Genomic DNA, 14,126 nt, shown 5'->3' with positions numbered 1-14,126 from the left:
GAGCCAATGGGAACGCCTGGTGAGATTGCGTCACTTGTTTCCTGCCTCCTACCGGCTTCACGAGGCAGCCCCCACTACAGTAAGGAAGGTGTGGGTAGTTCCGGATCCCAGGCTCAGCATGCGGTGCACCAGTCCATCTGCTCTGGTGACATTTTGCGCCGGGTTTTGGATCTCGAACCCTGTGCTGGCGCAGGGCCTGGAGGCCGGTGTGGGGCCGAGGGCTGACTGTGAAGGTGAGCGGTGTGTGACCTGCTTGCATGGCGGCGACACCGCGCTCAGCTAAGCAATTACCTAAGCAGCTTCTCCCGGCCCAAGCTGTAAATAACATTTCGCCCTTCTGTTTTTGCTGTCATTATTAAGGTGGCGCAGAAAAAGGAGTGAACTAGGATTCGTATTAGATTTTGTGCAAATGGTCTCCGCTGCCAACTTGATTTTGTTGCTCCTAACCGAGGAGACTTGCTTCTCTGCTCAGAAGACATGTTTTGAGGTTCAAACTAGTTGCCACTCCTAGGAGGTAAATAAAACATGGCAATACGTTAGGGTTGCTGAAAGCTAAGACAAGGGTACGGCTGATTAGGACTTTATAGACAAGCTGCTTTACAAAGGAGCACATTAATTCCTTGAGAAGAGAACGATAAAATAGACGCCTTTTTTTCTTCTGTGGACTTGGCGATCAGAATAACTTCAATTCCACCATCCCACCTGGTTTTGCGGGTGTTATACTACCTAGGTTTTGTAAAAAACAGTGTGTTTTGTAGAGGACTGTTAACAAGAGCCAAGATGAACAGTTTTGATAGTCCCTTTGGGACCACTGTGGAACTTAACCTTCTTGTTTTATTGAAATGATGTAAACATATAACTTCTCATCTTGAGAGCAGATGTACTGAACAGAAAATGGAGACACACGATTCACAAGAATGGGCAGTTGAGTCTTATTGTAAGTTGGAGTCCAGCTTTCTATCAGCAATTTTCAAACCTTCCTCTAGAAATTTAAAATAAGTTTAAATGTTATTTAAAATTTCTGTAGCTAAAGATACTGGCTTAACAGTTATAATTTCAGTTAAAGATCTCATCTTGGGCAAGCAGGATTTTATAGAACTTCAAATTATTTTGAAATCATTATAGATCGATGTATCAAACTACTTCAATAAACAAAAAAGGGCTGGAGAGATGGCTCAGTGGTTACGAGCACTGACTGCTCTTCCAGAGGTCCTGAGTTCAATTCCCAGCAACTACATGGTGGCTCACAAGAATCTGTAATGAGGTCTGATGCCCTCTTCTGGTGTGGCTGAGAACAGTGACAGTGTACTCACATATATAAAATAAATAAACCTTAAACAAAACAAAACAACAAAACCCTGCACCTTAAATAACAACAGTGTGACACACACATTTGACATCACACCAATACACACAAGTGGGGACCCTTAAGTTACTAGCTCCATCATCTGTGCTGAGGTTATCAGAGACTAATCCAAGGACGTCCAAGGGTTGAACTTGGGTTTCTCTGTGACTCCCGACACTATTAGAATTTTTTCTTTCCTGAAGTCCCTGCCTTGATGACTGACACTGCTGCTTCTCTTGTCTTTGCCTCCATCATGGCAAACATTTTCCAGATTTGTTCACGTGCTTCTCAATCTTTGGCTATGGCTGGCTTCTGTTCTTTCTTTCTTTCTTTCTTTCTTTCTTTCTTTCTTTCTTTCTTTCTTCCTTTCTTCCTTCCTTCCTTCCTTCCTTCCTTCCTTCCTTCCTTCCTTCCTTCCTTTCTTCTTCCCTCCCTTCCTTCCTTCCTTCCTTCCTTCCTTCCTTCCTTCCTTCCTTCCATCCTTTCTTTTGATACAGGGTCTCACTATGTAGCCCTAAATGGCTTGTAACTCACTATGAAGCACACTGTCTTCAAGCTCACTGAGAGATCTGCATGCCTCTGCCTCCCCAGTGTGGGGATTAAAGATGCGTGCCATCAATGCTTGGCCTAGCCATGGCTTAGTTGTTGGAATTTTTCTGTGTCATGCCCTCTGTATTTATTATCAGTCTGCATACAGTGCAAAAAAATCAATCTGCCTGACTGTCCAGTAAATTCTACATCTCTGTATCCAAGCCACCTTCTTCCCACAGTTCCGGACATATTTTTCTGTCAGGTGATTATGGAGTGACTAAGTATTCAAAAAACTTGATGTAGTTAAAAGGTAATCCTTGAATGGTTTATTCCTCAGGAACTTATTCCTATGCTATGAGGTTATGAGGTTAGCAAAATTAGCTGGTTTGTTCTGTATTTCCTTTTCCTTTCTTTCTTTCTGCTGGCCAATTGCTTGTCTATTGACTCTACCTTCCTATGGATTCTCTACCTTTCTTTTTCCCCAGGTCTAATGCCTTGTTACAGACCGTTGCTGTTTTTCCTTTCTGTTGTCCTGGTGTCCTCCCATCCTGTAGCTTGCCCCATCTCTGGGAGGGTTGTCATGTTCTCCTGGATTTAATGTTTTTCCAGTTTCCACCAGGTAGTGTCTCCCCCTCCTCCACAGTTTCTCAGAAGATTCAAAAAATCATTTCACTACACACCACGCAGCTATGGACTTTTAAAAAGTCCCTCTAGATGATGTCTCTCATCCCATGGATTTAAAACTCTATTATTATACACAGCAGGCAGAGTACTGATAAAGGGTACATGTGCACTGCGGCAAAGTTTCATGCATGTTTTGCTGAGCCAAATGTCCATCTTTAAAATCAAAAGCTAGAGTTCTGGAGTGTCCTCATTTGGATAGATGATTCCTTGTCAGAATGGCAGAGATGTTTAGAAATCAAAAGAGGATATGCTGGGGAAGAGATATGAGACCTTTGCAAGACTGGATCTCTCTTATAGGAAGACAAGATGGGAGGTTGCTTAGAGACTCTGATGAATTCCTGCTCACAACATTGATCATGACAGCAGGTGTCTTCTTTGTAGACTTAATGTATTTGATAATTAAGATGAGTAAAAGATACGTCAGAAGACATTTTTCATTCTATTGGTGGCTCATAACATCGGTGATCAGTTAGATGGGATTTTTTTGTTTGTTTGTTTTGTTATTGTTTATTGTCATTTGCCTCTGGGGAGAACACTGGGCCTTTATCTTGTCCTACCTCACTGGCTGTTCCTAAGAGTCCTTTTCTCATTCTGTCTCACATTCTCCACCTCTAAACGTTGGCGTTTCCTGAAGGTGACCCCCAGGCCTGCACTTCCTCCATCTCCCTTTTTTCTGTGGTCTCATCGTTTGAATATTGCTTGAATATGATGAATTACACATTTATGTACCATCCTGGGCCGCATCCTAATTCTCAGATTTATAGTTATGTGTCTCAACATTTCAGTCAATGATGGACCATGTACACTAAAATGGTTCTATGGGATTATGAAAACATTCTACTACTCAATGATATTGAATTCCCTGTTTCTAATCAATCGTTTGTGTTGGTTCTGGAACAAACAGACCCAGTAAACTGTCAGTCTTATGAATGACAGCAGTATAACATGTAGAGCACAGTACTTACTGTTTACCTTCAACAATCATTGCTTGGATTCTTCTTAATTCAAAAGGTAAAGTAAGTGTCAACTAGCCTCAGGCAGGCACTTTAGAAAATATTCCGGAAGAGAGGGATATGCTTCAGACCTTTAATCCTATCACTCAGGGGGCAGAGGCAGGCTGATCTCTGTGGGTTCGAGGCCAGCCTGTTCTCCACAGGGAGATCCTGTCTCAAAGCAAAAATAAACAAACAACCCAAGTATCCCAGAAAAAAAGGAATTTTACTACACAAGCCCAATCCATGCGTGCTGTTGCCTCTGAAAGGGTCCTAGTGGGACAAGGTGGGGGGCAGTGGTACCATCATCTGGATCCTGTGTGGGCTTCGGCTAATGCATGTTTTTGTGCCTTAGTTCTTTTACAATCAAGGTTTTTTTTTTTTTTTTTTTTTTTGGTTTTTCGAGACAGGGTTTCTCTGTGTAGCCCTGGCTGTCCTGGCACTCACTTTGTAGACCAGGCTGGCCTCGAACTCAGAAATCCGCCTGCCTCTGCCTCCCAAGTGCTGGGATTAAAGGCGTGCGCCACCACGCCCGGCTACAATCAAGTTTTAAAAGTAAATAGATAAGTAACCTAAAGAATAAAGGTTTAAAGGAGAAAGGTGCACTGCAGTACGTTCATGTTTCGAGCTAAGTGTCATAACAAGACAGGCAAACAGGCTTTTTTTAAAAAAAAAAGTTAAACAATTTATATGGTGGAAAACTTATAGTAATCTAAAGTTCATTTATCATGGAAGAAATAAGCTATTTTTTCCAAAAATTTCATATAGTCTGTAAATGATTGCAGCCTATAGTGTCTTCCTCAGTGTGAACTATCCTCTCGGCCTTCATGTTGGCTCCCCCAGCTCAGCTCCTAAGTCTACAGGCTCCACTCATAGTAAGGGCCATATGCAGGTACACTGTTTCATTTTAAAACTCTCGTTTGCAGACTTATCTTTATTTATGTATGTGTCTCTGTTTGGTATGTATGATACATGTGTGCAGGAACTTTCAGAGGCCAGAAGAGGGAGCTTGATCCCCTGAAACTGGAGTTTCCAGGTGTTTGCGAGTCACTGGGCAGGGGTGATGGGGACTGAACTTGGTGGAGCAGCAGGTGCTCCTAACCCTGAGCCAGTGGTCCAGCCCCGATTAGTAATACAATCTTTTTACTGCAAGTCTCTTATGTTTACCTGAAGTTCAGTGAAACTTACCCACAGCCCTAAGCGTGGTAACATGTTCTACACACAGGCATGATCACCTTGTAGCTGCAGGCTGCGTATGGCACAGGATAGCCATGGATGTAATTCAACACAGAATCATGGGACACTGTAAGATTTTGAATGTATGAAGTTTTTATTTCTTGTAACCCAATTACATGGCTCTTAAGCATAAGCTTTGTAGATGACAATGTAGTGTTATAAAAAGATTGAACATACCTACCAAGCTTGTAGACTTGGAGCAATGAACTGTACCATATGACCGAGGTATATATAGCAGGCGGTAACATCTAAGTTTCTGTAAGTAACTCCTTTGATGTTTCCACAACAAAGTCACCTAGCAACATAACTCAGATGGCGTCCCTGTTATTAGGAGATGTATGGCTGTACTGAGAGGTTTCCTCACTGTTTCTACTTGAATTATGAATTAGCCAGAATCTGTCACAAAACAGAACCAATATATTAATGTGCATGTGTGCACACCTGTGCGTTTGTGTTAGTCTTTAGCTTACAATGAAGCTACATCCCATTATAAATCAAAAGATGGCCAAGAATATATCACTGAGAGATGAAAGGAAAAGATGGGAAAGAGGTAATAAAGATAAAGAAAACTCCAACATACGTTCATTGAATTCCAGGTCAGGAGAGAGGATGTGTGCATTAGTGATGTCACTCCTTGCTGTGACCAAATTCCTGACTAAAACTCAAAGAAGGAAAGATTTATTCTTCCTCCCACAGTTGGGCAGAACGTGGACCAGGGGCCATGCCTGGAGGATCAAATTCTCTCTCTACCGCTGACCCTGCAGGTCAGGTGATGTTTCTTTGGCTAGTCTCTCTATCTGTAAAAAGAGGATAATAAAGTATCTATGTCATAGCTTTGTTGTGAAACTTGAATGAGTTAAAATATATGAAATGCTTGCATCAGAGCCAGCCCCTGCCAGCTCCTGCCAGCTCCTGCCATATGTTAACATGGTGGTTGCTCGTGCCTTGCCTATCCTGAGTCCTGTCTCCCGGCTCAAAAGAATTGGGACTGAGTATGGTTCTTCAAGTTAGGATTTAACTACTGATATGCATAAAGTATGTTTGTTTGTTTTTTTTTTTTTGTTTTTTTTTAAAACCCAACAGATTAGCTTTCCACCAAACCCAGTCTCATGATGGTGGAACATAATACTTGTGCATGATAAAGAGCTTCATTCAAGGTATTGTAGTTATTCAGATTTTTCTGTATGCCTGAAGCAAAGCTATACCCAAGACCATATTCTTTTTTGTTTGTTTGTTTTGTTTTGTTTTTAAGATTTATTTATTATATGTAAGTACACTGTAGCTGTCTTCAGACACTCCAGAAGAGGGCGCCAGATCTCGTTGCGGATGGTTGTGAGCCACCATGTGGTTGCTGGGATTTGAACTCTGGACCTTCGGAAGAGCAGTCGGGTGCTCTTACCCACTGAGCCATCTCACCAGCCCCCCCAAGACCATATTCTATAAAAAAAGCTATCTTATCTTTTAGGCTTTGCCAATGTTTATACAAAGGTTTTCATTATAGGTGAAACTTAGTTCTAAAGACTGACTAGTGGATTCCGTAAGCTCATATTAAATGTCTAATGAATTGATGGCTTTAGGAACAGAACCCCAAATAATGCTTAGGGTTTGAATCCATGGCCATAATGCATTGAACCACATCTATATATTTTAAATTTTTATTCTGATTTTATGCATATAAGTGTTTGCCTGAATGTAATGCATTTGTACCACATGTGTGCCTGGTGCCAATGGAGGCCAAAAGAGGGTATCAGCTCCTTAGAGCTGAAGTTACACATGCTTTGTAAGTTGTAGGTGCTGGGAACTGAACCTGGGTCTTCTATAAGAGCAGCATGTGCTCTTAATTGCTGAGCCACCTCTCCTGAATTATATCTGTATTTTTTTCCACTTGGTGGGTGAGTTATGGGCACAAATGTGGTCGAGGTAGAATGTGTAACAGACTCAACTCTCTCTTCCTTCTAGTATGTAAAGAATTCTTAGACCGATTCTACAACTCCCTGCTAAGTAGAGGCGTAGACTTTTCTGCGGACACCATAGAGAAAGAGCTGCTCAGCTTTTGCTCAGATGCCAAAGGAAAAGAAAACCGCTTGGTATGATACATTTCATTTTCCTTTTTTTCGTTGTGCTTCAAGAAAACAACGAATAGTTTCCCTGTGCACGTGGAGCTGGTGCTCCCTCCTTCCATGCTTGCTTTGAACGTGCCTGTTGTAGACGGCAAGCAGAAGCCAATTCTGGAAAACAAGGTCCTATGTGTTAAGTCTCAAACCCTGAGACAAATGGCTGAGGTGCCTATTTAACAAATCAAAGCAGACCTGGCTGCCAGGTTCTCCCAGCATCCCTCAGTCCCTACCTGGTATAGAGTCTTCCTGGCTGGCATCCCCCACCCCCACCCCTCTCCAGCCCAGGGTCTGGGTTGCCCTTCCTCCAGATATCCTTCCTTATATAATCCAGCAGTTTTGGTTCTCTCCTCTTTTGGGCATCCTCTCTCCCCTTTCTGCCCAACCCCCCACCGCCTGACTCAGGGTCCCATCTACTCTGGACTCTCCCAGACGATATCCCTACCCCTGGCCATGTTCTCCCTTTTACAAGATCAGAATAACTTCAATTCCACCATCCCACCTGGTTTTGCGGGTGTTATACTACCTAGGTTTTGTAAAAAACAGTGTGTTTTGTAAGCCTTCTCCTACATCGCATCTTGGAGCAGCCATGTCCTTCCTGTTTTATTTCTTTTTCCATTCACTGTGGATTCTTATAATAAGTTGTCCAGTTTTCCTTTCTAAGTAAACCATGTGCAAGCAATTTCCCACTTCCTTAAACAGAGTCGTCAAGCTGACAAGGATTAACTATTATGTGAATGGGTAGGCTTTTGCATCTGCTACCAAGACACTTACTAGAACCCATCAATCATCTCAGTATCATTTACATGTAATGATTTAAGCTTTTATATTTTCTTTTTAAGATTATGTTTCCTGAATTTAATGTATGTCTTATTTCAATATTTCTATATTAATAAAGACAATGTCTTTTTCTGAATTTTACTAACTTTTTTTTGTAATATATTTTTATTAGATATTTTCTTTATTTACATTTCCAACGTTATCGCCTTTCCTAGTTTTCTCTCTGAAAATCCCCTATCCTCCCACCATAAAGACAATTTCAAATCAAATCCTCTTTTGTTCCATCTTGGTATTGAATCCATAACCTTGTTCATGCTAAGCATGTGTTTTGCCACTGAGCACCAGTCCACCAGTTCTTTTTTTTTTTTTTTTTTTTTTTTGCCTAAAGTGGTCATCTTTCTGTGTACCACTGGACTCTGTCTGGCTGAGGCACCAGAAGACCAATGACTCCAGCCTTGTCATCAGGCTAATTAGATGCACCCAATAATCCCCATGATGATGAGAGACAAGTGCATCTAATTAGCCTGATGATAAGGCTGGAGTCACTGGTCTTGCTGTGCCTCAGCCTGCTGGGGCTAATATTAAATATCTGGTCTATGAGAACAAGGGTAACCTCTTTCTCCCTTCTTTATACTGTTTTGCTTGCTTTTATTCATTGTCAGGAACACTGTCTTAACCACATTCCACTTAGTTATTTGTGTCCATGTGCATGGCGTGCATAGAGAGCTCAGAGGACAACTCGCCGGAGTCGGTGCTCTCCTTCTTCCATGTGGGTCTCAGGAGTCACACTAAAGTTGTGGGTCTTGGCGGCAGGCGCCTATGCAGTCAGCTTGTCTCACCAGCCCCGTATTTCCTACCATTCTCTTCTCAGTGCTATTATCTAGGGGCCACCACAGACGCAGCCACCAAGATCCTAGGTGAAGTCACTCGTCCCATGAGTGTACACATACCCACGGTGAAGATTTGTGAGAAGCTAAAGAAGATGGACAGCCAGATCTGTGAGCTGAAATACGGTACGAGAGACCCAACTGTCTTTCCCAGAATGTCCCATGTGTTGACAAGCTTAGAAAGCCTGGGCCATCTTATCTACAGAGCCAGCATTGGAGGGAAGGGGTTCTCCATTCACTGATGGAATGCCAGGCTGGTGTTTTCCCGTCAGCTGAGCTCCTTCCTATAAAGGAAGGGAAATGAATAAACTAATAAGAACCTGATACTAACTACTGGATGATAATGGACAATCAGTATTAAGTTGGAACCCCCAGCCTAAAGCTTAAGTTCCTAATTTACTAAGGTGATGTCAACCGTGAGTGTCTGGAAGTTTTCTGAAAATGAATCTTGGAGGTCCTCTCAGTGAGCTACAAAGACTCAAGGTACGTCTGCCCAATGGCAGCAGGACTTTGAAGTCGTGATATGACTTTGTTTCCCTCCTAGGCGAGTTTACCCTTCTGCCAGATGTCTCTCTTAGGAGCTGGGCTTTTCCATCAATCAGGCTTTGCCCGGTGATATAGCTTATCAGAGGTGCCTAAAATAATCAGTAAGGAAAGAAGGTGATGTCCTATTTAATGCTCTGTCCTTGGCCTTATAAATTTCACATGGTTAAACCTATTCTTACACTGAAGGGTTGTATCTGGGCCAGCCTCTTGCGTAGGTGGAATCAGTGTGATTAAAGGCTGGGAAAGTTTCCCTCAGCTATCCTTCACATCTGAAATTCCTCTAAGACATAAGTTTTTGTTCTCTCTCTCTCTCTCTCTCTCTCTCTCTCTCTCACACACACACACACACACACACACACACACACACTGTAAATGACCTAAGGAATCATTTTGGCTCACTTTCCCCACAACCTTGTAATGAGTCCTTCTACCATAGCTACATAGCAGATGTGAAACAGGCTTAAGGTTGAAAGGTCCCAACAACAACCTAGTTCTTTGTTCAGCACAGGCCCTGACTTGCAAAGTAGTGATTATGGGCAAATGGACTCCTCTTTTTTTTTTTTTTTTTTTGGTATTTTCGAGACAGGCTTTCTCTGTAGCCCTAGCTGTCCTGGAACTTTCTCTGTAGACCAGGCTGGCCTCGAACTCAGAAATCTGCCTGCCTCTGCCTCTGAGTGCTGGGATTAAAGGCGTGCACCACCACTGCCAGGCTTAAATGCCCCTTCTTATAGGCTTCAAAGGAGCAAAGATGTCCTGAGTCCATACAAACCATGCGCACAGAGGGTTAACTGTGTGCTGAATCTTTCATTCAACAAAGACGTGTACATGCAATGGCTCTTTAAATATTAGAAAAAGTATCGGATATTATAGAGGAAATTAATACTTATTTGTACATGGGAACACTGGCCATCAGGGAACCTTTGGAAGCCATAAACTCATTTTTATTTTTGACTTCCTTCTTGTACTTTTAGAGTATTGTGGCACTCCCCCTTCCAAATTTAGTGTCAGATGCCATTTTTTCCCCTAGAAAAATACCAAAGAAACTGCTGTCATTTACTTGAAGTTATTTTTCTCTTGAATTTATCAATAGTTATAAATTCTTCTCAGCTTACTATCAGACTCCCTGCAGCTGGGGTTGTAGGTGGTTATGAACTGCCTGATGTGGGTGCTGACTCTGATTCGGTCCCTCTGCAAGAGCAGTGCATGCGTTAACCACAGAGCCAACTCTCCAGCTCTGATTTCTTTACCTTATTACAGAGCCTCTATAATGTACATATACATTGTTGAAGATGTATTTTCTTTTAAAACTAAACTATAACCTGCTGGTTAGTTATGACCTATGTCTTTTTGTTAGCCACAATGAAGGCCCTGCCAAGGACACTGGCTTTTGTTTATAAATTTCTGTCTTCGACCTTTGGAGAGGAGTTTAAGTTTGTTTCAGGAATGCAGATTTGAGAACTCTGCGAAGTATCCAGCCCCTTGTTTTAAAGCCTGAATAGCCCTTTAGAGGGATGGCTGGAGGCAGATGTCCTCCTAGTAGCTTTATACAGTTGAGGATAACAGAAGCCTCAGGTGGCCAAGTTCCTAATATAAAATGCCATAAATTTTGCATAGAATTCTCACACATCCTCTTCTGAACTGTAAACCATCTCCAGATAGCGATCATTATATCATACAATGTAAATGTTATGTAAATAGTTTTCCATTACACATTGTGTGTGTGTGTGTGTGTGTGTGTGTGTTCATGCACATGTGTGCCCACACTCTTGTGCATGTATATGTATGTGAGTGCATTTGTGCCACAGCATAGCATGTGAAGGTCAGGGAACAATCTGTGGAAGTCAGTTCCTTCGTTCCAGTGTGTGGAATCACTGAAGATTCAACTAAGAATCCTTGGGCTTGGTAGCAAGTGCTTTCACCCACTGAGCCAGCCATCTTGCCAGCCAGCATATAGTTGTTATACTGTGTTGTTAAGGGGTTTATGACAAAAAGATAAAGAAAAAAGAAAAACCTCTGTCTATGCTTAACACAGATTTGGTATTTCCATCCCTGAATATTGTTGGTCTATGGTTGGTAGCGTTTAAGTACTGAGAACCCAGGGTACAGGCTGACTGGTGATATCACATTCTCATTGGGTATGTCTTGGTCCCCATGGGAAAGGGAGTTGTCTCACACTGAAGGGGAATGGAGTTTTATGAGATTTCGGTTTTGTCATTCAACTGTGTGTTCTCTTTTGGCCTTTAGAGAAGAAGCTGGACTTGGCATCAATGGACCTGTGGAAGATGAGAGTGGCAGAGCTGAAGCAGATCCTTCAGAGATGGGGGGAGGAGTGCAGGGCGTGTGCGGAGAAAAGTGACTATGTGAACCTCATTAGAGAGCTGGCCCCCAAATATGTAGAGATATACCCCCAAACAGAGCTCTGACCCCGTGGGCTGTCAGGAAGCATGGACTGTAGTTAGAAGAAATCGACTGTCTAAGATGAGAGTGTGCTGGTTAGGGCTAACCAGGGACTGCCCAGTTGGCCGTCAGTCTTGCTGTTGTATTGTGGAGTTGTGTTGTTTAGGCGTATGATCAACCCGTGCTTCCTCACGGTCGCTAAAATTGCAGAGCACAGAGATCTCAAGGTGCCTTTCTCATTCTTCTTGGAGGGTGCAGTGGTTGCCTTTGCATTGCTATGACAATAATGCTTAACAGAAACAAGTGTGGGGAGGGAAGAGTCACTTTGGCTCAGGGATTCGGTCCATCACAGCAGGGTAGCTAAGGGCAGCACAGCTCAGAGCAGGACAACAGGAGCTTGTCATAGAGGCTGTTGTGATTATAGAGAGGCAGAAAGTGATGTCCAAATAATGATAAGGCTGAAACCTTCAAAGGGATAGCTCTATTCATCCACTTCTGTCAGTCAGACACCCACCTCACAGTCTCCCCAAATTACCACTAGCTAGGGAACAAACCTTCTAAACAAACCGATGCCAGGTGTGGTGGTGAATGCCTTTAATCCCAGCACTCTGTCTGGAGGCAGATCTCTGTGAGTCTGAGGCCAGCCTGGTCTACAGAGTGAGTCTAGGACAGCCAGGGTCACACAGAGAAACACTATTTTGAAAAACAAACAAACACTAAAATAAAATGCAACCAATGAACCAACCAAACAACCAAACAACCAGACAAACAAAAAGCAGCCACCAACCAACCAACCAACCAACCCAAACCAAACAAAAACTGAGCTGGAGGAGGACGTTTCAGAGCCAAGGCACAGCAGAAGGACAATGTAGTTTATCACTACTGACTCAAGTGTGCTATGGATATGATGGGATAATACATTTTAAGGAAGGAAAGAGACAAGAAGCATCTCTTTGGTCAAGGTTTTTAAAATGAATGCATAACATAAACTATAGCTTATCTAATGTGCGACTTCAATCCCAATAACCACCTAACATAGTTCAGAAGGTTCTTGTTTCATTTTGCTTTTTAAAAATAGATTAAAGGGCTGGTGAGATGGCTCAGTGGGTAAGAGCACCCGACTGGTCTTCCGAAGGTCCAGAGTTCTAATCCCAGCAACCACATGGTGGCTCACAACCATCCGTAACGAGATCTGGCGCCCTCTTCTGGAGTGTCTGAAGACAGCTACAGTGTACTTACATGTAATAAATAAATAAATCTAAAAATAAATAAATAAATAAATAAAAATAAAAATAGATTAAAAAAAAAAACTTCCAATCACTCTAAATATTTTCTCTCTTGCACAGCAAGGAGGGAAGCATTCATTACTTTATAGGCTCTTGAGACAAAATACCTAAGAAAACAATCGAGGAAGGAGTTAATTTAGTTCATGGTTTGAGATTACAGCTCATCACGGCAGCAGGAGTGTGAGGCCATTGGTCACACGCGTCCATGTCCTAGAAGCAGATATGGAAGTAGATGCTCTGCTAGCTGTCAGTCTGACCCCAGCACGGGAATGCCGCTGCCCACATTCAGGATGGGGTCTTCCTTCCACAGTTAAACTCTCTCTAGCAACGCCCTCCCACTCGTGCCCAGAGGTATGTGTCACCTAGGCAATTCTAAATTCCACCAAGTTAACAATGGCGATTAAGCATTGCACAGCACGAGTGGAAGTTTCCGTTTCTCATATAAAGAAAACCGATCGGAAGAATACAAATCAACAATCCACAACAAGTCTGTGCTTGGGCTATTTATAACCACCTTTTTCTGTTTTGGTTTTTTTGAAGCAGGATTTCTCTGTATAGTCCTGGCTGTCCTGGAACTCACTTTGTAGACCAGGCTGGCCTCAAACTCAGAAATCCGCCTGCCTCTGCTTCCTGAGTGCTGGGATTAAACGTGTGCGCCACCACGCCCGGTTTATAACCACCTTGAATTGCCAAGTGACCAAGCTCAGAGTCTCCTTCCTTGTTCAGTGTCCCGTGTCAGGCAGGATGAAAGCGCACTCCCCACAGCCGGCAGCAGGGGCACTTGTGGTTTCTAATGCTAGCCTGTCAGTCTTAAGATGCTGGCAATGTTTCAGCTCCATTCTCTGTCCATAGATCATAAGAAGCACATGGTTAAATGGTTGCCTTTGGGAAATAGGTCAGGGTGTGGCTACTCAAGACAGCATTCTCTTTAAAGTTTCTGGGGTGATGGGACTGTACCTTATCAAGGCAGGAGGTGAGAGATATGATCATCATATTGATATAGAGGTACAATTAAGATGTGGGTATTCTATTGTACATCAGTTCTATTTCATAAAAAGTTGTAGGAGTTATCTGAAAATTACCCAAAATTAATTGATTAAAGCAACTGTTCTTCTAAATAATCAAATGTACTCACAGCAATCTTTTTTGTAGAGTAGAGAATAACTTAAGAGAATAAGGTTTATTTTTAAATGGTGCAAGGGAATGCATTTTCAGCTAAGCAACTGGAGTAAACGTGAATTTGTTAGAGAAGTAGTGGTTCCCAAGGAGATATGGAGGTTGTGCAGACACAAAATGAAACTAAAAATACTAGTAGAACAGACGGTCCA

At 42.5% G+C, this 14,126-nt stretch overlaps 1 protein-coding gene across 4 annotated transcripts; it reads left to right on the top strand.

Moving 5' to 3' along the window:
- Window positions 1-17: 17 nt before the first annotated feature.
- Window positions 18-13,920, top strand: Cdnf (cerebral dopamine neurotrophic factor). Of its 4 annotated transcripts, XM_085835228.1 has the most exons (6): window positions 84-233; window positions 361-514; window positions 879-937; window positions 6,748-6,875; window positions 8,554-8,695; window positions 11,360-13,920. In XM_085835228.1, the coding sequence occupies exons 3-6, from the start codon at window positions 895-897 to the stop codon at window positions 11,536-11,538; spliced, it is 492 nt and encodes a 163-aa protein (XP_085691354.1). In that variant the 5' UTR covers window positions 84-233; window positions 361-514; window positions 879-894; the 3' UTR covers window positions 11,539-13,920. The 4 variants fall into 4 exon arrangements, with proteins under 4 accessions (XP_021012278.1, XP_085691354.1, XP_085691352.1 ...); XM_085835226.1 differs by having other exon boundaries at window positions 361-937; XM_021156619.3 differs by lacking the exons at window positions 361-514; window positions 879-937 and having other exon boundaries at window positions 18-233.
- The last annotated feature ends 206 nt before the right edge of the window (window positions 13,921-14,126 follow it).

The sequence above is a fragment of the Mus caroli genome, unplaced genomic scaffold, assembly GCF_978045245.1.
Source record: "Mus caroli unplaced genomic scaffold, Mus_caroli_1 scaffold_2, whole genome shotgun sequence".
NCBI classification, from domain to species: domain Eukaryota; kingdom Metazoa; phylum Chordata; class Mammalia; order Rodentia; family Muridae; genus Mus; species Mus caroli.
Note: the sequence above shows the minus strand (reverse complement) of the source record. Positions and strands in the feature narration are given on the sequence as shown.

Bases quoted from the DNA above. Each gene is read 5' to 3' on its own strand.
- Cdnf (XM_021156619.3), top strand. From the start codon at position 119: ATGCGGTGCACCAGTCCATCTGCTCTGGTGACATTTTGCGCCGGGTTT. The intron at 6,876-8,553 runs GTATGATACATT...TTCTCTTCTCAG, and splicing joins AAGGAAAAGAAAACCGCTTG to TGCTATTATCTAGGGGCCAC. The intron at 8,696-11,359 runs GTACGAGAGACC...TTTGGCCTTTAG, and splicing joins GATCTGTGAGCTGAAATACG to AGAAGAAGCTGGACTTGGCA.